General features: G+C 51.9%; 4 protein-coding genes across 15 annotated transcripts; 2 read left to right on the top strand and 2 right to left on the bottom strand.

The window, feature by feature from the left end:
- Positions 1–203: 203 nt before the first annotated feature.
- On the bottom strand, positions 204–3,133 carry DOK1 (docking protein 1). 3 transcript variants are annotated; one of them, XM_065929625.1, is made up of 5 exons: positions 2,975–3,133; positions 2,327–2,626; positions 2,089–2,182; positions 1,682–1,866; positions 204–1,456 (listed from the first exon to the last, which is right to left on the bottom strand). In XM_065929625.1, the coding sequence occupies exons 1-5, from the start codon at positions 3,032–3,034 to the stop codon at positions 644–646; spliced, it is 1,452 nt and encodes a 483-aa protein (XP_065785697.1). In that variant the 5' UTR covers positions 3,035–3,133; the 3' UTR covers positions 204–643. The 3 variants fall into 3 exon arrangements, with proteins under 3 accessions (XP_065785697.1, XP_065785698.1, XP_065785699.1); XM_065929626.1 differs by having other exon boundaries at positions 2,498–2,626; XM_065929627.1 differs by lacking the exon at positions 2,975–3,133 and having other exon boundaries at positions 2,089–2,178; positions 2,327–2,434.
- LOXL3 (lysyl oxidase like 3) lies at positions 1,486–21,568 on the top strand. 9 transcript variants are annotated; one of them, XM_065929612.1, is made up of 17 exons: positions 1,486–1,504; positions 5,448–5,796; positions 7,475–7,638; positions 8,273–8,487; positions 15,183–15,275; positions 15,908–15,967; positions 16,918–16,983; positions 18,122–18,338; positions 18,572–18,752; positions 18,885–19,039; positions 19,286–19,453; positions 19,588–19,750; positions 19,950–20,193; positions 20,288–20,403; positions 20,483–20,619; positions 20,726–20,837; positions 21,019–21,568. In XM_065929612.1, exons 2-17 carry the CDS (start codon positions 5,484–5,486, stop codon positions 21,090–21,092), a joined length of 2,478 nt encoding a protein of 825 aa, XP_065785684.1. In that variant the 5' UTR covers positions 1,486–1,504; positions 5,448–5,483; the 3' UTR covers positions 21,093–21,568. The 9 variants fall into 9 exon arrangements, with proteins under 9 accessions (XP_065785684.1, XP_065785685.1, XP_065785683.1 ...); XM_065929613.1 differs by lacking the exon at positions 1,486–1,504 and adding an exon at positions 3,824–3,924 and having other exon boundaries at positions 15,219–15,275; XM_065929611.1 differs by lacking the exon at positions 1,486–1,504 and adding an exon at positions 3,824–3,924.
- HTRA2 (HtrA serine peptidase 2) lies at positions 21,523–24,995 on the bottom strand. Its single transcript, XM_065929624.1, has 8 exons — positions 24,115–24,995; positions 23,799–24,003; positions 23,516–23,710; positions 23,241–23,273; positions 22,911–23,016; positions 22,706–22,775; positions 21,985–22,080; positions 21,523–21,881 (listed from the first exon to the last, which is right to left on the bottom strand). Exons 1-8 carry the CDS (start codon positions 24,846–24,848, stop codon positions 21,716–21,718), a joined length of 1,605 nt encoding a protein of 534 aa, XP_065785696.1. The 5' UTR covers positions 24,849–24,995; the 3' UTR covers positions 21,523–21,715.
- AUP1 (AUP1 lipid droplet regulating VLDL assembly factor) lies at positions 24,867–27,909 on the top strand. Of its 2 annotated transcripts, XM_065929629.1 has the most exons (12): positions 24,869–25,044; positions 25,125–25,262; positions 25,342–25,492; positions 25,689–25,873; positions 26,128–26,200; positions 26,292–26,365; positions 26,594–26,660; positions 26,755–26,857; positions 26,988–27,107; positions 27,224–27,339; positions 27,525–27,643; positions 27,738–27,909. In XM_065929629.1, exons 1-12 carry the CDS (start codon positions 24,995–24,997, stop codon positions 27,772–27,774), a joined length of 1,233 nt encoding a protein of 410 aa, XP_065785701.1. In that variant the 5' UTR covers positions 24,869–24,994; the 3' UTR covers positions 27,775–27,909. The 2 variants fall into 2 exon arrangements, with proteins under 2 accessions (XP_065785702.1, XP_065785701.1); XM_065929630.1 differs by lacking the exon at positions 27,738–27,909 and having other exon boundaries at positions 24,867–25,044; positions 27,463–27,599.
- The last annotated feature ends 78 nt before the right edge of the window (positions 27,910–27,987 follow it).

Here is a 27,987-nt window from a genome sequence, read left to right as displayed (position 1 = left end):
AGGGTTACCGACGTTATACCCAGGGTCCCACCCGCCCCAGGTGGGCCTAACTGGACCTTTCAGACTCTGAATGATCACCCCCTCCCCAGGGCCCTCTCCTCCTTCAGTGGCCCCCAACACCTTTCTGGTTCTCCTAATCCCATGTCTACCCAGTACATCTTGCCACTCTGTCCCCTTTATGACTGTTCACAGACATAGACCTCTTAAATCCAAACTGACTTTAATGAGAATAAAACTTACCCCCCAAAAATTATATATATATGTATATATTTGGTAAAGAACAGTGAAGGGGGAGGGGTCCAGACACAGCTCAGTGTCACCCTTTACTTCCATACAAGCCTCTCAAACCACACCGCCTCTGATCAAATACCCTTTTCTACAGTTCTGCTCCGGCAGCCATCCCTTCCTTTGGTGGGGATGACTTAGAGGTGCTGGCTTCCCCCAGCCCCCATCCCTGAGCCCCTTAGTGACTCTGTCCCGCTTCCATGACTTCTTGGGACAGATCATCCTTTACTTGACCCCCCTTGCACCCCGGTCTCTGCACACAGGCCCCCCTGGTTCCTGCTGGCTCTAACAGGTTCCTTTGATCCTGTGCCCCTTCCCCATGGTCCTCCTATCAGCAACCTCAGTTTCGCCCTGTTTCTCACGTGGAACCCTCTGACTTGGCCCCAGTCCTGTCAGTCCCTACTCCAGGAAGCCCACAGTCCCAGCTCCCCAAGGCCCCGCTTTTCTGGACCTGGCTGTACAGGGCAGTGTCTGAGCTATGGCCTTGGCTGCCGCCGCCAGCTGCAGCACCAGATTCGGGTAAGGCCCAGGCCTGGGGCTTGGGAGCCGGGAAGGGCTTTGTGCTCCGAGGGGGTGGCACAGCATAGTCATCAGTGGCAGGGTTGTAGGGGAGCTCATAGCCCTCCTCCTTCACCCGGGCCTGGCGCCACCATGCATCCTGGGGCTCCTGAGGCAGATCGTAAAGGCCCCGGAGAGCGGCTGGGGCCAGGCCCTCGGGTTCATCATAGATGGGGTCTTCTTTAGGGTCCGTCAGCTTGGCCTTTATCAGCTTTTGCTGCACATGCTCACACAAGTCCCAGTAGAGAGCTTTCTTTAACTGTGTCCCGTCGCCTGTGCGCGCAGGGGTGCTGTCCACGGGGTCTGAGTATAGGGCATCTTGGCCGGGGCCTGGAGGAACGCGCAGGGAGTCTAAGGGCTCAGCATACAGGGCGGGAGGGCTGCCTGGGAGCTCCAGGGGGGCCGCGGGGGAAGCCAGCTTCCCGTCTGCCACTTCTCCTTCATGGGAATCAGCTCTGAGAACATCCTGCCCCTGGCCAGCCTTGCCCTGAGTCTTCTGTTGGTGGATAGCAGTCTCGACTGCCTGAAAGATATCATTTCCCTGTGCTGTGTGGAAGGTGAAGGTTCCAGGGCCGGAGGGACAGCGGCGGCCAGCCTCAAAAGAGAACATGACCTGAAAAGGATGTAGAGGGAAACATGTTACCAGGAGCCATCAGAGGAGGTGAGTCACAGGGCTAGAACTAGCTAGGGGACCTACAAAGAAGAGAGCACTGGAAAGCGAGGTGGGTCATGGTCTAGGCAAGAGAAAATTATCTAGAGCGCAGTCTCCCACCTTCCTGTCCACCCCTCCCACAGGCGCCCAACCCAGGGAGCCAGTCCTGTCTTGACAGCACCGTACCTTGTCACGGCCATAGCGACGCAACAGAGTGTAGGGCCAGGAAAGGAGTGGCTCCAATATCTGACTCTGGGCCCCCGCGGCCAGAAGAGTTAGCTTGTCCGCCTCCACTCTCAGCACGTAGGAGCCGTGCAGGCCACAACGCTCAGCGGCCTCGGTCTTCTGCATCGTCACCCAGAACTGGGATCCTGGAAGGAATACACAATTAGACTGGGACCTGGCCAGGACTGGGGTGGGGGAAGGGAGCAGACTGTACACACACACACACACACACACACACACACACGCACGCGCGCGTGCGCACACACACACACACACTTGAAAGCTAGCTCTCAGGCGCTTCCTACTTCCCCTCCTAGGACACCCTTTCTTTCCACCCCTTCCCTGCTGGGGCTTTTCAGGCCATCTACCTTCCCAGGAGGGGCTATACAGCGAGTTCTCCAGCATCTCCAGGGCAGAAAGCTTGGGTGGGTTCTCGGCAGGTGCCAGGGCCCAGCTGCCTTTCTGGGGTAAAGAGAAGGAGCATGAAGGAGGCTGTGATTTCCTCACCGCGATTCCCAGGGTCTGAGCCAGCCCAGTTCCTCTGCCGCTGTAACTGCTCCCACCCCGCCTCGCCTCCTGGGCCCAGTAGCGCCCCGGGCCCCTCACCGGAAAGGCGTTTTGGCACAGCGTTTGCACCCAGGCTGCACTGGACGGCGCGTCGGCCGCCAGCAGGTGGGATCGCTGTGCGGTGTCCAGGCGAAAAGCTGCGGCGCCAGGCTCAGGGGGGCTCTCCACCGCCACGGGGGCCACGCTCACACACTCTGCCAGCCGGATCACCTTGCAGTCCAGGCGGCGCGAGCTCCCTCGGCCACCTCCAGAGCTCGACCCCTTGTGGTCAAAGAACTCGAGCCGCGCGACACCGTGGGGACTGGCCGGGTAGAGAACCGCCCAGGTCTTCCTCCACCTCTGGGGAAAGAGCCGAGAGACGCTGGGGAGCGAGCGGACAAGCACCGGCTGCCCGGCCCCGACGGGGGACGGAAAGACCCGAGCGGGCCGATTTCAAGGCTAAGGCTTCCCGACCGCCGGCGAAGTTTCCCCAGGTGGATGCCGCTCTGTCTCCCCAGGGCTAGAGAGGCATACCCGGAGGCCGACGGACGCTTCTCCGAAGAATGTGCAAAGCATTTTAGAGGAAACGTCACAGGGCTCTCCGGTCCCGGCGCCGCTCCCCTACCGGCCGCGCGCCCCCTCCCTCCGTTTGGGCTCAGTCGCCCACCCCTAGTTCTGATGGGGTTCGGCAACCCCTGCCCACACTACCTTGGTCCCGAAACGCTGACTCTGCAAAAACAGCGGCCCTTCCATCACGGCCCCGTCCATGGCCCCCGGCGGTTCCTTCCGCGCTTCCTGACCCGGCGGGCCCGGAGGCGGGGCGGGGCGGGGTTCGCGGGAGGCGTTCCCACCCCTCCCCAACCTTCGCGAACCGAGGAAGGGGAGGAAGGAGATGTGCCAGGGGAAGGGGAAGGGGTACCACCTCCAGACCCCCACCCCCAGCCCTAGGTTTCGCACTAGTGGCTTCTCCGAGAAAAACCCCGTGACGTCGGTCAGAGCACTCTGGCTCTTAGGCTTGGGGGCTGTGTACAACGTCAGATGCTCAACGTGACATCAGAGTGAAGGCTGTGACATCATCTTGAAAATGCCTACGGGCACCCTGGGGTATTGGAGGGAATTTCTGGGCCTTCGAGGCTTCAGTTCCCCGGACCTGACCCGACCCCTGCTCCGCGGGAGATGGGCTATTTACGGTCCGCAGAGCCGGGGACGTGGGGGAAGGGCTGGGGCCGGGGACTGAAGACTTCCCGGAGTTCGGAGCCGAGTCGCCGCACGGGGCGCAGCCCGGGGTAATCTGCGGCCCCGGGGCCTCCTGTGTGTCCAGCTCTCTGACCGCAGCTGCCCGGCACCCAACCCGCGGGAGAAAAGAGCTTTATTAAACAGGCTGGGAGGGGAGAGGAGGGGGGCGGGACGGATATTGAGCGGCGGCAGCGGCCAGCTCCGAGGAGGAGGGGAGAAGAGGAGGGAACTGGCCTGGGAGGGATCCTGGGAGAAGGCGGAATGTGGGAGGGCTCAAGGGGACGTGGGAGGAACGAGGCGCGCGGCGGGGGGCGGGGGAGAAAGAAGGGCAGTCTCCCAAGTACTTTTTTTTGGAAGTCCTAGGATTGATCTACAGGACCAAGACTCTTTTCCCAGCCGCTAGGGTCCCCGTTCAGCCAAAGGTAGGGGGAGTCACGCTCCCGGTGGGAGGAAGGCGAGCTGTAGATGGAGAGGATGGTGGAGGGACCTGGGGAAAGGGGTGATGAAGGATAGAATCAAAGGAAAGCCAAGTTACTTAGAGTTGTATAGTCAAAGAAGACACAAGATGAGTGGAGAAAGGAAGCAGATACTGGGGAGTGGGGGCTACAGGGTGTTCCAAATAGGGCATCCGAAGTGCCCGAAGGCTAGGGGCTCCTCTGTGAGGCCCTCTCCCTGGGTCCCCAAACCAAAATGTCCCCAAACAAAGCTTCCCTGTTGTGTTGTTTGTCTGGGTTGGGGGAAGCATGGGGGGGGGGGGGGTAGGGGGAGCTCGCTGTAAAGGAGCTGTTCTCCCGACAGAGGGAAGGCCTTGGCTGAGAAGCCGACTAGTGCTCTTGCCTCCTGTTGCCCCGGGAAAGAGATGGCTGTGTTGGCAGGAGGCTTGGACAACTCCACCCACCCCACCCCCACCTTGAGGCCTGGCCCTTCTGGGCCCCTTGACCCTGCAGGGCATATAGGATGTGTACCAAGTTCTCCAATGCATTCTGGTTTTCTGCCTTTTCTACCTGGAATCTGCCCAGAAAGGACTCTCAGCTTGATTCCCATTTAGGGGACCTGAGATCTGAGGGTGCCCTAAACCCCTTCTTGCCTGCCTCTTTCCACAATCAGTAACTATCTGTCCTCTCTCTGACTGGCTGAACAGGATCATCTGGGTCCCTCCTGTCTCTGCTCCTTGGCTTTTGTCAGTCCCTCTCCTTCTTTTTGCCTTTTCATACTGTTCGTGGGGTTCTCAAGGCAAGAATACTGAGTTTCAGCAAGCTCCGATGGTGATGGATAGGAAAGCCTGGCACACTGCAGTCTGTGGGATCGCAAAGACTGAGCGACTGAACTGAACTGAACTCCTTACTCATTGCCTGCCTTTCTCAGTTGCTCCCCAATTCTGTGTGCCAGACTCTCTCCTGATCTCCTGTCCATTTTTCAACACACACTCTCTCTCTCCACTGTGTTTGGTCCCCTTTTATTCCCACAGTTTCCCTTCCCCTCACATCCTGTCTGTCTGGGTCTCCCTGTCTGTGTCTCCTGCTCAGTCTCAACCTATTTATCTTGATGGGCCTCTGATCTTGGTCTCTAGTCTCTGTCTGTTGATCACTGGGTCTCCTTGACCCGTGAGTTGGGATATAGAGGTGATGATAGCAGAACCAGGGAAAGGACATTATGAGACATAACAACTAATAGTGAGCATTTATTCTTTACAGAAGAGAGGGAGAGCCTCCTCTCTCTCTCTCTCCTCTCTCTCTCTCTCTCCCGCCCCCCACCCTCTCCAATCTGGGTGTCTCAGCCTGTGCCTTTGTCACTCTGTATTTCTCTTATTTAGTGTGTATTTCTTTCTGTCTCTCTTAGCCCCTGGGTCCCTCCCTTTCTGTCACACTGGCTCTCTGTCTCTGGTCTTGATTGGTGTCTCTTCCTCTCATGACCTCTCTCTCAAACCTGGGCTTCTCAATTTCAGCTTCTCTCTCTCTGGGGCACCCAGGCCTTCCCTGCCATGCGACCTGTCGGTGTTTGGCGGTGGAGCCTGTGGGGGCTGCTTCTGCGCCTGCTCTGCAGTCCGTGCCTGGGCTCTCCAACCCCATCCACGGCACCTGAGAAGAGGGCCGGGAGCCAGGGGCTGCGGTTTCGGCTGGCTGGTTTCCCCAGGAAGCCATCTGAGGGCCGCGTGGAGATACAGCGGGCTGGTGAATGGGGCACCATCTGCGATGATGACTTCACGCTGCAGGCTGCTCATGTCCTATGCCGGGAGCTGGGCTTCACAGAGGCCACAGGCTGGACCCACAGTGCCAAATATGGCCCTGGAACAGGTGAGCAATGCTTCAGGCACAGCCTACTTATTGCCAAAATACAGCCTAAATGTAGGGAGAGGGAACAGCCATGGGGACACAGAACACCAAGAACAGCCAGTGTCAAGTACACCCGCGGAGGATAAACCAACCAACACATAGCTGTGTGATCAATGCCCTCTCTGAGCCTCAGATGCCCCCATGTGCAAAATGACTAGATGATCTGCAAGTTACTTTCTCCTGCAAAAGTATGATTCTACAGAGCCACATGCAAAGACAGCCCTGACACAGACGAGCCCTGTATGATTAAAGTACAGCTGGTTTCATGGGAAGCTGAGAGCAGGTAAATGATGTCTGGATGTCCCAAAGACAAAAGTGATCACAGATACTGCAGCCAAAAAGATCAGATTATAGTTTAGAGCTGAAACCGACAAGCTGGGCTTCCAAAGACAAGTATAAATTTTAGGATAAGTATGATGTGGTTAGTAGGGACTTAGGAGCAATTCTGAGACCTGGGGGCACTTGCATTGTATAAACTCACAGTGGGATTGATAGAGCTGGTGCAATCTGCAGTTAACCCCCAATTCCCACTGGTTAGACCACATCTGGAATAAAGTATCACTTTAGATGCCACATTTTCAAACAGACAGTAGAAAAATGGAAGTACTGGGCATTTCCTGGTGGTCTAGTAGTTAGGACTTTGCGCTTTCACTCCCAAGGGCACAGGTTTAATCTCTGAATAGGGAACTTAGGTTCCTGGAAATTGAAGTACTTTCAGAGGAGAGCTACCAGATGTAAAAGATTGGAAGCCATATTTCAAGGAGGAATAGCTGAAGAAACCAGGGATATATGATATGAAATGAAAAAGCTTTGGATAATAATTACATGATGGTTGAATTCAAACATGAAGACAGGCATTTGACTGAGGGATTTTTCTGGGTGGCTTCAAAGGACTGAATCAGACCTGGAGTGAAAGAAAGTAATAAAAGAATCTCAATAGTTTGTGATGGTTCCAACAGCCTAATGGGGCGAGAGGTAGGTATCCCAGCAGAAGCTGGTTAAGTCCTGTCAGGATACCCATGAGGGTTCCCTGCACATGGCCCTTTGAGGGGCCACAAGTTCTGAGAGAAAGTCAGTGATACTTATTTCAGTTTGGCCCAGGTCAAGAGTAAAACATGGGGCAACATGGCAGCGCAGAGCAGTCACATGGGAGAATGTAAGGCTGAGGTGAAAGGATCTTACGTTTCCAAGTCTCACAAATGGCTCAAATCCCTAAGCCCTCAGGCATTGGCTGTATGGTCCTAGGCAAGTTACTTCCCTTCCCTGAACTTCAATTTCTTTATACAAGATGCTGATAATATCTAATGGCAGCTCTGTTCTAAGAATGATCACATATGTACATACCTTGGCAGAGTGCCTCACGCATCTGAGGCGGCTATCACTGAAAGGGTAAGGACTGATCAGAACTTCAGTGTTGACTCTTGGGTTTTTTTATTCACCCTGCCAAATTCTTGGGTATCCCCAGAACACTGCCAACCCTCCATCAATGCCATGCCCCCTTTCCTATTCCTCTCCAGGGTCCCCTGTCCCTTCCCCACCCATTGTCTTGCCAGGCGTGAGGCTTCCGTGCTCACTCTCACCAACAGCCCCACACTACCTCTCCAAGCCTCTCCACCCCCTTATCTCCCCTCCCACACAGGCCGCATCTGGCTGGACAACCTGAGCTGCAGTGGGACTGAGCAGAGTGTGACCGAATGTGCCTCCCGGGGTTGGGGGAACAGTGACTGTACCCACGATGAGGATGCTGGGGTCATCTGCAAGGACGAGCGCCTCCCTGGCTTCTCAGATTCCAATGTCATTGAGGTCTGTAGTTCATAAACACACACACACACATGTACATACCACCCAGGACGGCAAGACAGAAAGGGTTGTGGGGTGGTTATATGTGGAGATACTAGAATGGAGAGGATCCCATGTGCCCAATGGGATAATTGGGGTTGGTGGGAAACTGGGGAGGTGGCAAAATGATAGAGCTCTGAGACACTATATAGTCCAGGTTTACTTTAGCATTAGCATTCAAGTTACTAAGCCTGGCATGAACCTCTCCAACTTCATCCCCAGTCCCCAGGGCACCTGTGCTCTCTCTCAGCTCAGATATTCCTGAGGGAACCTTTCACTCTTAACTTTCTCCTACTTCTTCAGTGCTTCTTCCTCTGTGAAGTGTTCCCTCAGGCTCCAAGCAGAGTTAGATGCTCCTTCCCCAGCTTCTTCTGGACCCTTTCTCAGAGCACAGCAAGTCCTTACACTCTGGTGGCTGCAGGAAAGCCAACACACCCACACACCTCAGTCAGTACCTCACAGAGAGCAGGCCTGCCTCTCAGCCCCATCTCGCCATTGGGGTCACAGCAAGTGCACTCAATCAGGGTTTCTTAAGAGTGGCCAGACATATGAAAGGTGCCACTGGGATTCCTTCCTCTGCTTGTGGTTCCATCCCCAGGTAGAGCATCACCTACAAGTGGAGGAGGTGCGACTTCGGCCAGCCGTTGGAAGGGGCAGACGGCCCCTGCCCGTGACTGAGGGACTGGTCGAAGTCAGGCTTCCGGATGGCTGGTCGCAAGTGTGTGACAAAGGCTGGACTGCGCACAACAGCCACGTGATCTGCGGGATGCTGGGCTTCCCGAGCGAAAAGCGGGTCAACGTGGCCTTCTACAGGTGAAGGGACGTGGGCGCTGGTGCAGCGGACTGAAGTTGAGGGGCGCTTGTTAAGGAGTGGTGTTGAGGGGCCTCCGAAGGAGTTGGTTCACCTGGGCAGCCGGGGGAAATGTGGAAGCCTCTGTGAAACTACAGAGTTGAAAAATCTCGGACCATGAAGCGGTCCCCGAGGCGGATCTGCTGCGGGGACCAGCGAAGCTCTGGCCCCAGTGGCCAGAGAGCCGGGGCGGGGCGAGCGGCGGCGGTGGCGTCGGGGCCCGAGAGGCGGTCGGTCGACAGGTGGCGTCTCCGCGCCCGGGGCGAGAGCTGGGCCTCGCGAGGCCACGCCCAGCGGCCCGGGAGCCCGCGGGTCCGAGTCGGAGGGTGGGGGTAGCGACCACGCCCCGCCGAGGCAGCATCCGGGCGGGGCCAGACGCCGTGAGTCTGACGGCGACAGGCCCGGGGCGCCCGCGGGGCGGCGGTCCCATGCTGACCGCCAATCCCTGAAGGCCGGAGGGCGCGGGAAGAGGCCGAGGCCCTTCCCTGGGTCCAGTGAGCGCGAGAGCACTCAGGACTGCTAAGCTAGTTTTCCAGAATATCCTTCAGCCCTGGAGGCCGGCCCTCTCCACCTGCCCTGGAGCCCCGGTGTACGCGCCGGCTTCCGGGGAATGTATCACACTGGGGACAGGCTCTTTGCTCACTGCGTCTCGCTTCCCTGGAGCATGTAGTTTGGCCGTTTTGAGAAATTTGGAAATCTCTTTGTAATTTAAATGATTTTCTTCAGCTCTTCCTTAGACCAGTTTTGCAGGAAGAGCTCTTAACATCTGGGTGACCTTCTGCTGGGCACGCTACTTCAGATGTGGGGCTGATCGGGGCAGGGTACAGCATAAAAGCTCATTTTTAAAGAACGCGTATCTAGATTTTCCACTGCCTTTCCGTTGAGGCAGCATCCCACTGCTCATATTGACCTTGTAATCACTTGAATTAGGTCTTCCCTCCTCCTTGATACTGATAGAGCAGCCTATTTGAACCTAAATCCGTTGAGCTTACCCTATGAAATGTTTGATCTCATGTCTGATACATCATTTAAAACCCATAATGATCCCATGAGATTATCTTGAATCTTGACATTTTTTTGCACTTGTCATACCTCCCTGCCCCCTCTGTTCAATAGATATGATAGCTATGCCTCCTGACTTCATCAAAGTGACTGATAAATTTGTTGAAATCTTTAAAACCGAAGTCTAACTCTTCTTATGAATCCTCCAGATTTACATCAAACCTTTAATCATTGAAATGTTTTATCAGCAGTTGGGACAAACTTAACACTACAGTGATACAGCCAACATTTCATCATCTTATCTATAATGAAATTATAGTCTTTTGCTAAAATCCAGATATACTATGTTCACAGCCATTCTGCAATTTTAGTAATTTTAAAGGAAATCATGGTGGTTTGATTGAGCTGACTTTTACTGAAATCCATTTAGATTTCTAAGGATCACCATATTTTTTCCTCAATGCTCACAAACTTTCTATTTAATGACTATCCTAGAACATAAATTATCTGTAAATTGAGGAATCCTTTTCCTCCTTTTTGAAAGTTAGTACATTATCCAGCCTCCAGTCATTTCCATACTTGCTGAAATTTTTTTTGCCTTGGCTCTGAGCCACATCTGAAAATTCTTTAGGCTCCAAGGAATATACTTTTCCTGGTATAGCAACTCATATACGGTTTAAAACATCTATGTGCTGTGCTCCTCTGCTATTATCTACCTTGGGCCTATATTTCCCTGTGCTTGTTCTTTACCTTTTCAAATCCAAACTCCAGGTTCTGAAAGATTCGTGCGACTTAAATAGCAGGCATTTCAGATGAAGAGAATAGCATGAACAAAGGTATAGAGAATAAACATTTATTGAGTGCCTATTGTATGCCAGGGACTGTTGTAGACACTAGGAATTCAACAATGAACAACAACCAAAAAAAACCAAAAACCCAAAAAATCCTTGATCTCATGAACTAGGGAAGAATCAGGAAAAAAGTAAAATTACAAAATGTAAGGATGGCAAAGAGTGTAATAGGTAAAAATAAAGCAGGGAAAATGTTAGAAAGTGGAACTGGAATTGGAGTTTTAAAATAAGTCAGAGGAGGCATCATTTGAGAAAATATTTAAAGGGCACAAACTATGCAGAAATCTTGATGAGCATCTCCAGGAAGAAACATCATATATGAGAAGATAGCAGATGAGGGGTTAGGGGGAATTCTTGTCATACTCCAGGAGGCCACTGGGGCTGGAGCTGAGTGAACAAGGCAGAAAATGACAGGAGATGTAATTTAGAAGACAAGGCAAGAATGAGGAGTCAGATCATGTAAGGCCATTTGAGAGACCAATTTTTACCGTGTGAGATGAGGTTTTGAGCAGAGGTGTGACATCTGTCTTCCACTTTTTGCATATTATTTGGACAGTTTTGTTAAGAAGAGACTGTAAGGAATGTGTAGAGTCAAGGAGGCACTGAGACTTGTTAGGCAGTTATTGTCTCCTGAAAGCCAACTAAAGAAAATGAGAGGTGATGTGACCAGTGAAAGTGGTGAAAAAGTGATCAAATTCTGTGTTAAAGATAAAGCCAACAGGATTTGCTGATGGATTCAGTGTGGTGTGAGAGAATGAGAAGAATTAAGGATCATTCCAAGGTTTTTGGCCTGAGCTAGATATGGAGTCGACCTCATTTGATAAAGAAAACAGTGAGTAGGGCATGTTTTATCTGGAGACGGGAGAGTGGAGATTGTATATTAGGAACTTGTTTTTAGACCAATTAAATTCAAGGTGCTTTAGACACTGAAATGGTGAGGTTATTGGGTATATGACTCTAGAGTCCAGTTGAATACAAGTATTTAAAGCCCTGAAACTGGACAACATCATCAAGGGAAGGAGTGTAAATAGAGAAAAGGAGTTGCAGGGACTGAACTCTAGGGAGTTTAAACATTATGAGGTCAGGAAGATAAGGCAAAATGCAAAGGGAGGTGAGGTAGAAAGAAAACCAGGTGAGTGTGGAGACCTGGAAGCCAAGTAAAGTGCTTCAAGGGAGAGAGGGATCAACTGAGTCACTACTGCTGATGCTTCCAAAAACATGAGGACTGAGAAATGAATGCGATTTAGTAACTTGGATGTCATTGTTGACCCCAACAGAGATGAAAATGAACAGGATATTTTGAAAGACAGTTGACTAGAGTAGAAGATTGTTGTTCAGTCACTAAGTCATGTCCAACTCTTTTATGACCCCATGGACTGTAGCCTGTCGGGCTCCTCTGTCCATGGGGTTTTCCAGCCAAGAATATTGGAGTGGGTTGCCATTTCCTTCTCCAGGGGATCTTCCCAACCCAGAGACCGAACCCATGTCCTCTGAACTGCAGGCAGATTCTTTACTGCTGAGCCACCAGGGAAGCCAGAGAGAAGATGTATACTGAGAAATAGTGGAAGAAAAATCTGGATGAAGTAAGATTAGGAAATGAAACACTTTTAATGCCGGATTGGAGAGTTTTACCTTTATCCTATGAAAAATTAAAAAATAAAAGTGCTTGTATGGGACAGTGATAAAATAAGGCCAGTGTTTTTTAAAGTTTGTCTGATAGTAGTGATTTGGAAGAGGAGGTTCTAGATGCAGTAAAATTAATTAGGAATTATAAAAATGAAGCTGATTAGGAGGATGACAACAAAGAGAGAGGAATGAATAGAAGTTGGATGACAGATAGAATATATAAAATAAAAGAAGAGATAATTAAAATGATTCTGAGGCTACTTAAGAGAAGGATGATGCCTGGCATCTCTGGGCTTCAAGTTAATATGAACTAGCTTTAGACATGGGCCATCCCTGGGAATTTTGAGGCCCAGGAATTGTCCCTAAGTATGCACAGACTCAAGAAAGTTTCAGAAATCAGGAATATATGTGTGCATATTGGAATCTCTTACTGAGTCTGGGATATGAAAGCTGGAAAAGGAGATATATATTAAGTATAGAGTTCATTCTTAGTAAAGAAAGAGATTACAGTGATCCTGGGAGATTCTGTGATGAGAATTTAACGTAGATATTCCTTCACAGGTCAAGTCAGACAGAGGGAGACTCCTCATAGGTAATACAATTATAACGGCTAGGCAGGATAGCTATAAACAACTCTGCCTTCCTTGGAGAAAGAAGATGCATCTGCTAGCTTTTAGAGGAAGTTAGTAAGATTTAAAGAATAAGAAAATCAGAATGTGATGCGTTTATCATTTTTCAACTTGGTTTGGTACTTCTACCCTAGAACATGTGAAAGTTGTAGAATTTTAGAAGAGGAAAAGAATGTACAGAATGTACAGAGCAATTTACTGCCTTTTGCAGGCAAAGAAGTTGAGGTTCTAAGAGCTTAAGTGCTATTTAAGAAGGCACTCATCTAGCTCATTTCAGATATTCTAGTTCATATTCAGATATATTCAGTGACAGATATTTATTGAACTCCTACTATTTGCCAAGCACTGTGCAAGGTGCTGAGAATACAGAGATGACAAGAGAGTTAATTTGGCACCAGATCATAGAAGACCTTATAGGCTACGGTAATGATTTGAATCTTTATGGTAAAAGTAATGGAAAGTGATTGAAGTTTTTCAATGAGGAGGGCTGTGAGAGGACATGATCAGGTTTGTGGCTCCCAGAGATCACTTTGCATTTTGAGAATGGTTTAGAGAAGAGCAAGAGCAAATGGATTAGAGAGTCATTCAGGAAGGAACATTGACAGGACTTGGTTATGGATTGACTTTGGGAGCCAAAGAAGAGAGGGATGTCAAGGTTAGATGTAAATGAGAATATATAAAGAGAGGGTTTGAAGTGAGAAGAATGCCTTAGAGCTCCAAAAATGTAAATTACTATATAGAGGAGGAGCCTGCAAAGAAGACCAAGAAAGAGCATCCAGAATTAGGACTCAAATAAAGCTAGTAGTGTTGTGACAGCTAAGGAGGGAGAGAGAGCAGCAGTGTCAGATACTACCAAGAGTCGGTGGTGTGTGAGACAAAAAAAAAATTCCAGATTTATCATCACAGAGTGATGGGTAGGGAAAAACAGAAAGGAGTGGATTAAGGAGTGAGCGGTAAAGATGATGAGTGTTGACACTACTGAAAAGTTTTTCTACTAAGAAGAAATGTGGGGGGGAGTGTGTGTGTGTGAAAGAGAGAGATTTGAATATGTTTAAAAGGATTCAGTTGAGGAAAGGTTATGTGCAACTTCTCAATTGAGGAGAGAAAAGTTCATAGGGGAAGGAATTCAGAAACATTTAGGGGTGGTGACTTTAGAAAAGAGAGACAGGTATCAGCACTGGTCCTAAATAAGTACCAGGTCCTCAATGTAACCTGTATTTGCCTTGTATATTTTAATAATTATATATACCATACAATTATAAAGACCTTATAAAGTCCTTAAATAACTAGAGAAGTACTTCTAAATTTCTAGATAATACATTTTTCTGAGTACTGTTACGTGATTTCTCTTGGTTACTGGTGAAAGAAAGTGCCAGATATATTTCATTTCAGACATGCTTGAGAAAAAGACATTTGGAGAAGACATTTTACCCTATACTTATCCAATGAAAGGTTCTAAACTCTTAGCAGTGTCTCAGGAAAGGGACCCAAGAGTTATTGTAGACTCTTTGCTAGGAATGTTGGACGTATTGGATGTTTTGGCAAAGACCATCCTCAAGAAGAAGCCAAGGTAGGAAATACCAAGCAGATTCAGCCCTGTTTATATATTAAAATCCTAGCACATCTGCACATAATATACCACATCCAAATATAACTCAAGAGAAACAGCTGAACAGGAACATGTTCAAAGACAGGATAACTAAAAGGATAATGGGGAATTCCATAAATTTTGTAAGGACAGACAGACAAGACCTGCATTCATCTATACATAGTTGGACAGGACAAAGAGTGGGCAAAATGAAAGTCTTTGAAATCAAAGGGAGAATGAGAGGAGAAACAGACCTAGTTTCCATTCATTAGACTTAAAGTAACCTCTTGAAGAGTAAAATAGGTCAAATATTTAGGTCAGTTAAGAAGAAATAAGGTTTTAGACCTTAATTCCCTAGAAGTAAGTTTGGGAGATGAGCTGCTTGTGAATGACTAAAGCATATGGGATTTAATTTAGACAGGAAGGATGCTGTCATCCTAAGCATCCTGGCCTCATGCTCCCCAGTCAAACCAAGTTAATGTCCCTTGCTGTCCAGCCTTGTTCCTTGGTCCTAGTTCACTGGCCTCAGGCCTGGATATGCCAGAAGCCAGAGCGCATCCAGAAAAAAAATACACAGTCAGCCTCCCTAGGTGTGACCAGGCCACTTCTCTCTCCTTGCCTCATCAGTCTGGCAATCTTAACACCCTTCCACTTTAATCTATCCCCCCAGTTCTCCCCCAGGTTTAGATCAGCCCTAATATCAATCCAAGACTCCTGTTCCTCATCTGCCTTAGCCTAATTTCTGTGGGTCCTGATACAGGGTCTTTATCAGCCCCGAGTCCACGTCCTTCACTGCAGCTCACCTGCCTTGTTCATGAGCTTATGAGGCCAAACAACTGTGAAGGGCAGAGCCTTGGGGTCATCTAATGTTACAAGATCCTGCCACCAGGAGGCCTCTAACTGCTAAAACAGAAATCTTGCCCCTGGTCCCTGTTCCACCAACTTTTCCCACTTGGTTCTAGACTGTTCCTGACTCTGCTGTTGTCTTATCCTCACAGAAAGTTGAGGAAGCGAGCGGCCAAAGCCTCGGCCCGACGCTCCAAGCCCCTTGGAAGGTAATGGGGCAAGAGCCCCGGGACCTCCGGCTCATCCCTGTGGCCCCAGGAGGTGGATGGATGGAAGGCAGCCTATCCATGTCCATCCCAGAACCCAAGCTGATGAATTAGGGATGTGGCTGGGAAATGGCCATTCCAGGAGGGAGGGGAGGGGAGGCAGGCATGGGGATGGGTAAGCTTTGATTTAGGAAACACAAGGAGGAAATAATGTAGGAATGACTAAGAAGAGACCTCTGCATCTTTCTACTGCCCGCAAATAGCTTGGGCTCCAGCCTCCGCCACCTGCATGCTTCCTCCCCTCCCCTAACTCCTAACCTCCCTTCATTCAGCTACATTCCCACACTCTCTCCTCCCTCCACCATTCCTCTCATCTCCTCTCCCCTCACCACCTGGACAGACATCACCAGATTTCTCATCACTGTTGCTGAATCCAGAGAGCAGCATGTATTCCAAAAATACAGTTAAGTGGTATTCAGCAGTGTATGTGGAAAATCTGACTGCCTTTGCTTTGCTCCTTCCCATGCTCTGCATGAAGGGTCCTTCCTAGAAACAGAAAAAAGAAATAATCCTTTACCTTTCCTGGGTAATGTACCTGACCACTACTTCCACTAACTTCTTTCTCCTTTTTTCAGACCAGTCACCAAGCTTAAAGCCAAACCCAAAACCCGAATGGGCAGGGGGCCAGTTAAGAGGTAAATAAAGTTTAGGCTGGGTGGAGAGGAGAGGGAGTGCCAAGCAATGAGTCGGGGGCATCGGGCTGTGGTTAGGAAGGGGTCAAAGAGACGCCTCCATCAGGAGGTGGAGGAGCAGCAGCAACTGTTACAAGCCACCTTCCAGATGATTCACCAAAATGTAAAATAAGATTGACCCTTTTGCTTGGGGTTTTGTTTGTTTGGTTTTTTGGTTTTTTTTTGGACCTTATGTTTTTTGTCTGAGAAACTATGCTCGTCACAGGATTTTTGAAAAATCTCCATAGAAGTTCACGCATTGACTTCTCTTGTTCCGCATGCTTATTTGTCTTCCCCCAGCAGATTTTAGTAGATACTCTTCAGATGCCATGCTTGCCTCTCGCCCAAGAAGTTAAGTTTCCCTAAGGGATCAGTGTTCCCATCCTACCTTTATTTGATAATTGTTAAATGGAGTAAGTGCTACTGGGTTGGATGTGATACTCAGGATCCCCTCTGAACCTTTCCCAGGGAAGGAGTCAGATGGCAGTCCTGACTCTCTGGCCCAGTTAACACAATTAGGCTCCCAGTTCCATCATTTTCCTCCTGGGTGCCTTCAGAACCCCAGGGAACAAAAAGCTCCCAATCCCAATGATTGTATCTCACTTGGCTTCTGAAGGCAGTTCGTGCGTGAAAAGTCTCCTGGAGAGCTTCTTCAGCAGTGGGTGAGCTGTAGAGAATTCAGCCCTTGCTGTTGTCTCCGCCTCTCTTCACAGCATCCCAGGATCACTCAGTGGCCCCAGGCACCCCTCACTCCCCAGCTCCTCCATCTGGTGCCTTCAACAGGCCTCGGGATATGGGGGTGTTCCCACAGTGCCCTTCTAGCTTAGGGTTGTGTTGCACAACATGGCCATACCCTGGCCTTCCCTGACCCCCATGTTAAAGTGATGACCTCTTTCACTTTCATTTTCAGCCAGACAGGACTTCGAAAGAATACTAAGTCTCTTTGAGCTTCAGAGTCCACTTATCTTGAGCTTCCAAAGGTATTCTGTGAAGTCTCTAGGCTTCCTATGTCTGATTTGTCTATAACTTATCCCTCTGTGTGTCTTCCTAGCCAGTGGCTTCAAATCATCATATTCCTCCTCTGACATCAAGTGATAGAGCACATCACTGCAGTAATTCACCACCAGACCAGCCTCAAAGGCCCACTCCACCAACACAAGGCCTCACTGGTCCTTCCCTCTCTGGGTTCAAATCAGCTGTTCTAGGAAGAAAGCTCTTATCACATGGCTCACTGCAATATTCCATTCCGCTGGTGTTGATAAGCAAGTCCCCTCATTCTCTCCAGCATCTCTCTGCTGTTTCCAAGTTTTAACATCTCTACTTAGTCCCATTTTCCTGCTCAGGTGGCTATGGAACATTATTTCTGTTACATTTAAACTACAGAAACATGGACTACCTCATTGAAGACCCATACAGTTCAGCTTTCGGTCTGGGGTTATCCTTACCCTTCTGTTTTTCATATTCCCTCTCCTTCTCTGGTCGTGTGGTCTCTCTCTGTCTTGTATTTGTACATCTATCTTCATTCCTATTTATACCAACTCCTGTCTTTCGTTCACCATCTGCTCTGTTCTTCCTGTAACTGCCCATCATCCTCTGGCCTGGAAGCCCCTCTGGCCTCTTCAGAAGCCATGTGGACCCAAGACTTACTCACTTCTTTGCATCCTGACTCATTTAGTTCTTTCAGTCGCAGTGTAATAGAAAGATCTGCTTACTCTGGCCATTCAGGCTTCCTGTTAGCTACTCCCTCCTGCCTATCTCTTCCAGATGGTCTGTCCTGGCTTCCTAATCTCTTTGCACAGCAGCTTCAGCCTCCATTAGGGCCAGCTCCCTGACACCACACAGAACAAGGTTGCTGTCAGGCAAGTCAAAACTAGCCTTCCTCCCCACAGGGTTCTTCTGTTGCAGAACATACCCAAGGACCCCCGTCTGGGCTCTCTCAGCCCGGAAACTCCCCATTACCATTGTCTCTTTGTCTCTGTGTTTCTGCAGAGAAGAAAAGAAGAACTAAAGCGGTCATGAAAGGTTGGGGGATGGCGGAGGCATGGAGTGGGAGGAGGGTAGTGGGCAAAGAGGCAGGCGCGTTGTTTTACCCAACTACTCCCACTCCTGTCCCCCCAGGCTGCTGGCCCGGCGGCAGCAACACTCCTTTGGTCTGCACGGGGTGGCATGCGTGGGCACGGAGGCCCACCTTTCCCTCTGCTCCTTGGAGTTCTATCGAGCCAATGACACCACCAGGTGCCCTGGGGGGGCCCCTGCGGTGGTGAGCTGTGTGCCAAGCCCTCTCTACGCAGCGTCCAGTGGCCAGAAGAAGCAACAGTCGAAGCCTCAGGGGGAGGTGTGTGAAACACTATGACCTTCCCCACCACCCAGGTGAAGAACCCCGTAGCCTGGCCACCCCTTGATTAAGCATAGTCCTGACCTTGGAGGACAGAGAGGAACCTTCCAGTGGTTGGGCCACAGACCTGAGACCACCTGCTCCCTCCCACCAGAATCTCATTCATCTCCCAGGTCTACTGTCTCTGTGCTGATGTTCCCATTCACTGCTGAGCACCTCTCTCTCCTCTGCAGGCCCGAGTGCGTCTGAAGGGCGGAGCCCACCCAGGAGAGGGCCGGGTAGAAGTCCTGAAGGCTGGCACGTGGGGCACGGTCTGTGATCGCAAGTGGGACCTGCAAGCAGCCAGCGTGGTGTGTCGGGAGCTAGGCTTCGGGAGTGCTCGAGAGGCTCTGAGCGGTGCCCGCATGGGGCAGGGTGAGGCGGGTACAGGTTGGAGGGAGGGGGAGGTAGGAGGTACATACTCCTGGAGGCGTACATTCCTTAGGAAGGAGACCCCTGGGCAGAAAGTAAAGTTAGAACCTCCCAATCTCTGACTTCTGACCTTAGGCATGGGTGCCATCCACTTAAGTGAAGTTAGATGCTCTGGGCAGGAACTCTCTCTCTGGAAGTGCCCCCACAAGAACATCACAGCCGAAGACTGCTCCCATAGCCAAGATGCTGGTGTCCGATGCAACCTGCCCTACACTGGGGTGGAGACCAAGGTCAGTCACTCACTCTTTCCACCTTGGTTCAGGTATCTCATCCTATCCAATCCTACCTGGTCATGATGCAGTCTGATGGCCCTTCTGCCCACTGCCTCAGGACCCTATCATCCTGCAGCTCCCCTTGATGCCACCACTTGCTAGCCCTGTGAGTGCTTCTGAATCACCATTCAGCCATAGGCCCACTGCAGACTCCCACTACTCCACCCCAAAAGCTTCCACAGCACTTCCATTGCATCACTGCAGATCCGACTCAGCGGGGGCCGCAGCCGCCATGAAGGGCGAGTGGAAGTTCAAACAGGGGGCCCGGGGTCCCTTCGCTGGGGCCTCATCTGCGGAGACGGCTGGGGAACACTGGAGGCCATGGTTGCCTGCAGGCAGCTCGGACTGGGCTATGCCAACCACGGCCTGCAGGTGAGTGGGGAGGAGAGGGGAACTGAGGCTATTGCCTCCAAAGCTTGTGTTGGGGACAGAGGTCTGTCAAAATGGGTCCCTTGGCTGGGGAGGCTGGATGGTGGCCTCACAAAAACACCTCTCTATGTCCCCAGGAGACCTGGTACTGGGATTCGGGGAACATAACAGAGGTGGTGATGAGTGGTGTGCGCTGCACAGGGACTGAGCTGTCCCTGGACCAGTGTGCTCATCATGGCACCCATGTCACCTGCAAGAGGACGGGAAGCCGTTTTACTGCTGGAGTCATTTGTTCTGAAAGTGAGTGAGGTGTCGGGGGATGCAAGCCAGGGAAGGGAGGCTCTGGCTCACCTCTTTGCAGGGAGAGCTGCAATCTGGAGGGGTACACTTTCCCTGTGGAAAGCGTCTCACCCGTTTTCTGGGGGAGGGGATGGAAGCACTCCCACCTGTCCCTGCCCCTCAGCAGTGACGCCTAACTCTCCTCCCTTCCTCGGTGCAGCCGCATCAGATCTGCTGTTGCACTCAGCGCTGGTGCAGGAGACCGCTTACATCGAGGACCGGCCCCTGCACATGTTGTATTGTGCTGCCGAAGAGAACTGCCTGGCCAGCTCGGCCCGCTCAGCCAACTGGCCTTACGGCCACCGGCGTCTGCTCAGATTCTCCTCCCAGATCCACAACCTGGGACGTGCTGACTTCAGGCCCAAGGCCGGGCGCCACTCCTGGGTGTGGCATGAGTGTCATGGGTGAGAGGGTCAACTAGTAGAAGGGCAAGACCGCTGGGGAAGAGGCGCGCCTGAGGGGGCAGGGAAGGAAACAGGGATTCCCTTGTCCCCACAGGCATTATCACAGTATGGACATCTTCACTCACTACGATATCCTGACCCCCAACGGCACCAAGGTGGCCGAGGGCCACAAAGCTAGCTTCTGTCTAGAAGACACCGAATGTCAGGAGGGTGAGTTGGGGCCTAGAATAGACTGCACTATCCTCATCTCCACAGCCTTGCCTCACATGACACATGCTCATTTCCTCAGATGTCTCCAAGAGGTATGAGTGTGCCAACTTTGGAGAGCAGGGCATCACTGTCGGCTGCTGGGATCTCTACCGGCATGACATCGACTGTCAATGGATTGACATCACAGATGTGAAACCAGGAAACTACATTCTGCAGGTGCCTGGGTCTGAGACTTGTGCTTGTTGAGTGGGAGGACTGTTTATTAAAGGCACCTTTGGATTTGAGGAATGCAGCTCATTCGTTGGCTTTCTCCCACTCACAGGTGGTCATCAACCCCAATTTTGAAGTAGCAGAGAGTGACTTCACCAACAATGCCATGAAATGTAACTGCAAATATGATGGACATCGCATCTGGGTGCACAACTGTCACATTGGTATCTGGCGGGAAGAGCAGTCAGAAGGCCTGGGGGTGGGAGGGGAAGGCCTTCATTCTCATCTCCCTAGGTTGTTTCTGGGCCTCCCACCCACTTCTGGATCTCCCAGTCTCTCCATTTCCACCCACCCTTCCCCACAATGGGTCTGTTTTCCTACCCAAACTACCTGTTCACCTTGCAGGGGATGCCTTCAGTGAAGAGGCCAACAGGAGGTTTGAACGTTACCCTGGCCAGACCAGTAACCAGGTCATCTAAGGTGCCACCACCTTCCTCTACAGACCACCACTGGCCCCTAATGGCAGGGGTCTGAGGCTGCCATTACCTCAGGAGCTTACCAAGGAAGCTTTGACATCAGCAGGCCCACGGCACTCGCCCGTTGTGCACTGCGGATGTGGACCGTCAAGCAGAAATCACTGCCCTCTTTCCTAGGCCAACTGTCCTGATCTGTGGCCAGGCCTGGGGAATTCTGTGCCCAGGCTCAGCACCAAGCCAAGCACACCAGAGAGGCGCACCTGATTAACTGCCCAGGACAACAGACAACAGCAGCTCGCTTTCTTGAATAGGGAGGTCAGAATGGTTTAACTCCAGTATCTCCCCTCAGTTCTGGAAGATAAAGCTTTACCTCTAGCCTTTTTGTGGGGGAAAAGAGCAGTGTTCCACCCTTCCCCTCATTTTTCAGTATGACATGTTGTTAGGTATAATTTTATTTTATATAAAAAGTGTTTTTGTGACTCTTCAGAGCCAGGAATCAGTGCTGGTAGTTGGAGGGACCTGCCCCCAACTGGTTCATTTAATCCTCTGTCCAGGTGCCCTCAGAGCCCAAGCCATGTAACCAAGGTTGAAATCAGAGCAGGAGCCTCCTACTCTTGCTGATCCATTCATTCTGTGACTTCAGGGGTCACATATAAGGTCAATGTTTCCTGTCCTCGCCGGATCCGCACTGCCAGTTGGGATTGGGTTCGAACAGCTTCATAAATATCTTCAGCATTTTGTACCAGCTGCTCCCCAATAGCCAAGATCACATCACCAGGTCGCAGACCAGCCCTATGGCAAAAGACAGAGATATAAAGGAGGGACTAGATGGCCCAGTTCAAGGGCACATACATGCCCCACCCATCTCCACCTCCTAATGCAGCCTCTCCCTCACCGGTGAGCAGGGGAGTCCAGGATGACTTTATGGATGAGGACACCATGCTGAACATCAGGAAAGCTTGGTTCTCGAAGCTGTAGTTCAGCAAGGATGCTGAAAGGACACATATGACTCTGTTAATCACAGGGCACTCTCCCCATTTGGGGTTTGCCTCAAATCTTTCATCAGCACACTGACAAGTGTGTGAACAGGGCATGCACTAGATCCTTTTGATACAAAAACAATTCACTTTCTGCCTTCTAGCAGTTAAGAAGTGGAATATGTATATATAGAAGATAACATTCCAAATGACACACAGTGTTAAATCAATAGCACTAATGTCATTTGAGAATCCTAAGAGAAGCTATAACTTTAGGAAGTGCTATAACTTTAGCTTAACCTAGAAGGATCAATCTGATATTTAACTATATAAAATAAGAACAACATAAAAACAGGGGATTAGGAATCAAGTTGGCCAGAACAGAAAATACTCATAAGGAAGCCACATCTGGAAGGTTGGGTATTGTAAATCTAAGCAATAACAAGATGGGAGGTATGCCAAATAGAGTAAGGTGAGAAAAATCAAGATAATGAGAGAGGACAGCTCCTCTGATAGCTCCAAGAATGAGGCAACTCATCTTAGATAAAAAGAACTGAGAACAAAGCTCAACAGAAGTGCCAGGTACCTACCACTGGTTACACTGATGGCCCTACGTGTCACTACCCCTAAAGCTCATACCTGGGAGTCAAGGTTAGCATCATCACCCCAATGTAGCGGCGCTGGGATCCACTGATTCCAAACCAGGAATCTGTGTTAGAAGGACAAATGAGCCCCACCCAGGTATATCCTTACTTCCCCTCCTCCACCCAACAGACCCCTCTACAGGAAACCCTCCCCACCCCTGCCACTTAAAGAAACCCCTTTCCCCGCAAGCCAGGCTTACTCTTCTTTTCTCCACGATGCAGAAACTCTCGAAGGCGATCGGAAGGGATGGCAAAGGAGATTCCAGCTGTGACCTTCATGGTATTCACCCCAATCACCTCCCCATCCTGTTGGGACACAGCCCACTATTCTCTAGCCCAAACAAATAATAGGAGATGGGGGTATCTGAGCAAGAGTGGCAGGGAGTTTGGGGGGAGATCTAGTTGGATTCTGGGAGACAGCCAACAAGAAACTGCTCAGAAACTTGACCAAACATCAGTGAGTTAGGGAAAACCCACCCCTTCCCATACTGACCTGGGATAGGGAATCTTGGAAAGGATGTCGCACTTACCAGGTTAACCAGGGGACCTCCAGAGTTTCCAAACTGCAGGACAAGGAGAAAATATGGGAGAAATCCAGGGACTCTATGCCTCGGGCACAACCAGGATGTAGACACTTTCTCCAAATCCTCTCCTTTCCCAGCCCGTGAAGGAGTGGCCACATTTTTTGCGACCCAATCCCGGTATATAGGCTCATCCACCATCTATCACAATTGGTGCCTGTACCACACACCCCCGTCCCCCCTCCCCCCACCTAGTCTTCCATTTCTCTCATGTCAGGACGCACATCAATAGCCGCATCAGTCTGGATATACTCCACATTGGTTTGCGGAAGGCCCAGGTCTTTGGCTGGACGCTGAGCAGAGCTGACAATGCCGGAGGTGATTGTGTTCTGCAGCGCAAAGGGACTGCCCATGGCAACAACAAACTCCCCTTGGCGGACGTCCGCTGAGCGCCCCAGGGGTAGCGTAGGGAGAGGCTCCTAGGAGAGAATGGCCGCAAGGACCTGTCACCTGGGGATGTGAACAAATTCACAGCCCCAGGCAGACGTGGCCCGCCCCGGCCCCCACCTTGGTCTGAATCCTCAGCGTGGCGATGTCTGCCACGGGATCCACAGCTGTGACCACGGCCTCATATGTGTCGCCGCTAGGCAGCCTTACACGGACTCGGCGCCGATCAGCCACCACATGGGCATTGGTAACGATGAGTCCATCGGCAGCCACCACGAATCCTGAGCCATTCGAGATAGGGACTTCGCGGCCCGAAAAGGGGTGCCTGGAATGGGGGTCGGGGGGAGAGTACGGATGTGAGGAGGCTCGGACCCATCCTTCTCGCCCGCCCTCTAGCCCGCGGCTTCGTTGCCTTAGTGTTTACCCCCACCGTTACCGGCCCAAGATCTCGATATAAACCACGGCAGGGGCAGTCTTCTCCACCACGTCCGCGATGAAGTTGTACTGGCTCCGGGGAGAGGTGGGCGGCGAGCCAAGGACCGAGGCGAGCACTGCCGGGGGTCCCCGCCCCCCGCCCCAAAACAACAACAACACTGCCCCTCCAGCGCCCAGCGCCACCGCCAGCCACAGGCGCGGACGGGTTCCAGGAGTCCCTGAGTCTTCCGGGGTCCGGGGATCTGGGGTCCCAGCGATCAGCCGTGCTCGAAGATCCGAAGTCCGGGACCTCAGACATGTCCTTGGTTCAGGGACCCCCACAGATAACCGGGCCCTGAAACTGGGGGTCCCATAAGTCACTCGGGTCCGAGAGTCAGAAGTTCCTGACGTCAGCAGGCCCCGGAGGTCAGGGGTCAACAGGGGTCCCTTTCCCCAGCGAACCCCCCCCAAAGCCCGCCATCCCCGGAGGCTCCAGCCAGCACCCCGCCCCGCCCTCAGTGCAGCCATCAGCTCCGCCTCGGCGGCTTCCTCGCCCGCCCAGCGCAGAGGCGGCGCCCTAAAGACGTGAGCGGGAGGACAGCTGGACGCTGAGGACGCCGGTACCTGAAGTCTCCAGAAGTGCACGCCGGGACCCAGGATTCCGGGAGGCCAACTCCGCCCCCGCCCCGCGAATGCCGGGAATTGTGGTCCCCGCGGGACGCGAGTTATGAGGTGGCCCACGGGTCCGCGAGGCATGCTGGGACCGCTAGCCCTTCCGGGGCGCCTCAGAATTTCAGGTCCCGGCACCCTGGGCGGATGCCCGAAGACTCCGCCTTCCCAAGAGCCCCTGCGGCGGGGCGCGAAGATGGCGGCATCGGCCAGACAACCCTAAAGCAGCGGCAATGGAGCCTCCCTCGTCGCCGGGGCCGGAGCGGCTCTTTGATTCGCACCGGTAAGAGCCCCGGCGGGAAGAGACAGACTTCCGCGTCCACTTGGCCTTCGGCGCCCGATCACCCCGCCTCTCGCCCCCAGGCTCCCGGGTGACGGCTTCCTGCTCCTCGCGCTACTACTCTACGCTCCAGTCGGGTTCTGCCTCCTCGTCCTGCGCCTGTTTCTTGGGATCCACGTCTTCCTGGTCAGCTGCGCGCTACCAGACAGTGTCCTTCGCAGGTTCCGACCCGGGCGCTCGGGGAGGGTCGGGGCTGGGCCTGGACCGAGGCCAGATAGTCACCACTGCCTGCGTTCGCAGGTTCGTGGTGCGGACCATGTGTGCGGTGCTGGGGCTCGTGGCCCGGCAGGAGGACTCTGGACTCCGGGATCACCGTGTCAGGGTCCTCATTTCCAACCACGTGACACCTTTCGACCACAACATAGTCAATCTGCTCACCAGCTGTAGCACCGTGAGTTAGGGAGGAAGCCGAGAGTGCCACGGAGTGGCTCCCTGGGGCCCAGCTCAAGGCGCTCCTCTCCGTGTGCGGCTTTCCCTTGGGGACCACAAGATACCCTTACCCCGACCTCGCTTTTCCACCCATATGTCAGTTTTTCTCACTTCACGGCATTCTTTTTTTTCTTGCTTTCTCTCCTTCCGGTTCCCAGCCTCTACTCAATAGTCCCCCAAGCTTTGTGTGCTGGTCTCGGGGCTTTATGGAGATGAATGGTCAGGGGGAGTTGGTGGAGTCACTCAAGAGATTCTGTGCTTCAACACGGCTTCCCCCTACCCCTCTGCTGCTATTCCCCGAGGAAGAAGCCACCAATGGCCGGGAGGGACTCCTGCGCTTCAGGTGGGTGAGCACAGGTATTTGTCTCCAACTGTAGGTGATCAAGCTTGGGGGCCCTTGGGTTTTCACAGCCTTCTTCAGCCCTGCCCCCTACCTTCCTAGTTTATTTGCTTTTTTCCCACTTTTAGTTCTTTCCCCTGAATCCATTTATTTCCCACATTTCTATTTGTACAGAGTGACAGTTACCTGTTTTAAGTCAGGTATGAGCTGCTGACTAGATTGGCTAGAATCCCATCTTACTTTCTTCACTCTTCTAGTTCCTGGCCGTTTTCTATCCAGGATGTGGTACAGCCTCTTACCCTGCGAGTCCACAGACCCCTTGTCTCCGTGGTGAGTGTGTTCCACAGGGAATCTCTGGGTTTGGAGGGGAAGTTTCCTACTCCTGGCCCTGGTTTAGACCTCACTCATGCCCTCCCCTCAGACGGTGTCAGATGCCTCCTGGGTCTCAGAACTGCTGTGGTCACTTTTCGTCCCTTTCACGGTGTATCAAGTAAGGTATTAACTGTCCTCACTTTTTGGTGGCTGGGAGAAACTCATCTCAAGGTCCAGGAAGTAGCTGTCTCTGCCCTATCCATTTGCAGATCTTTTAATATCAAGGTCCTACTACAGAGGCAATATAAAGTATTTACTACCTCCCCTTCTGTCACCACCACTGTTCCAAGAAAAGAGGTATCAGAGTGGAGAGTGGGTGCCCCCAACGTGAACCTGGATTGTTTTTTGCAGGTGGCTCCGTCCAGTTCATCGACAGCTGGGGGAGGGGAGTGAAGAGTTTGCCCTCCGTGTACAACAGGTGGTAGGGGACATGGGCAGGGTGGAAGTGGGTTCTTTCTTTGGGGGAAGGAGAAGGACACTTGAGAAACTTCCAATCCTCCAATTCTCCCTAGCTGGTGGCCAAAGAATTGGGCCAGACAGGGACACGACTCACTCCAGCAGACAAAGCAGAGCACATGAAGCGACAGAGACACCCCAGATTGCGCCCTCAGTCAGGTGTGTGGTCTCTGGACATACAGCTTTTCAACTCTTTTTCAGCCTGTTCTGACTTCCTCCCTGTGTCTGTACTAATCAGCCTCTCTCCTCTAGTTTTCCACTCAGCATATTTCGGATTTCTTTTTTGCAGCCCAGTCTTCTTTCCCTCACTCCCCTGGCCCTTCTCCTGATGTGCATCTGGCAAGTCTGGCTCAGAGAGTGAAGGAGGTTTTACCCCATGTTCCACTGGGCGTCATCCAGAGAGACCTAGGTATGAGAAAGAGTAGCTTTACCCGAGGAGACAGGCGTCGAGAGGGAAAGTGGGTGGAGAAGGGAGAAGGTGAACAGAGAAGCCGACTGCGCTGTCCACTCCTCCCTTCTCCCCAGCCAGGACTGGCTGTGTAGACTTGACCATCACTAATCTGCTTGAGGGAGCCGAGGCTTTCATGCCTGAAGACATCACTGAGGGGACCCAGTCCCTTGCCACAGCCTCCACTCCCAAGGTGAGGCCCAGAAAATGAGCCGGTCCAGGACTTGAGGTGGGATGGGGCAGTCTGCGTATTCCCTGTCCTGATGTCTGTTCTTTGACCCTGAGACCCTAGCACAGTACCTCTCTTGCAAAGTAGGCATTCGATGCGTGTTTAATGATGATGACTTCGCAAGCCCTCTGACATTGTGATCACCTCAGTTCCCCAGCTCTGGCCCGGCAACCCCTCAGCCCACAGCCCTAACATTTGCCAAGTCCTCCTGGGCCCGGCAGGAGAGTCTACAGGAGCGAAAGCAGGCGCTGTATGAATATGCAAGAAGGTGAGACGCTGAGAGGACAACCGGTAGGAAAGGGCAGGTTGGAGAAGGAGGATGATACGGCAAAGCCCATACAGTGTCTTCTTGTGTCCCACAGGCGATTCACAGAGAGGCAGGCCCAGGAGGCTGACTGAGTACAGCATGGCACCCAGAGCCGCGGGACGGAGGCTGGGGCAGCCTCACCCCGCCTCACAGCAGGCGGATGGGTGGGCGCTAAAGGGAGGAGTGGGGCTCCCCCAGCATCACATTAAATTCAGGGTTTGCACTCACGGTCTCTGTTGCCTCTTTGGGTCTCAAAAGCCCTCTAGCAGGTTCCTTGTCCCTTGGTCGCGGGGATCAGGAATGAG

The sequence above is a fragment of the Muntiacus reevesi genome, chromosome 3, assembly GCF_963930625.1.
Source record: "Muntiacus reevesi chromosome 3, mMunRee1.1, whole genome shotgun sequence".
Lineage (NCBI taxonomy): Eukaryota > Metazoa > Chordata > Mammalia > Artiodactyla > Cervidae > Muntiacus > Muntiacus reevesi.
This window is presented reverse-complemented; position numbering and strand designations above follow the sequence as displayed.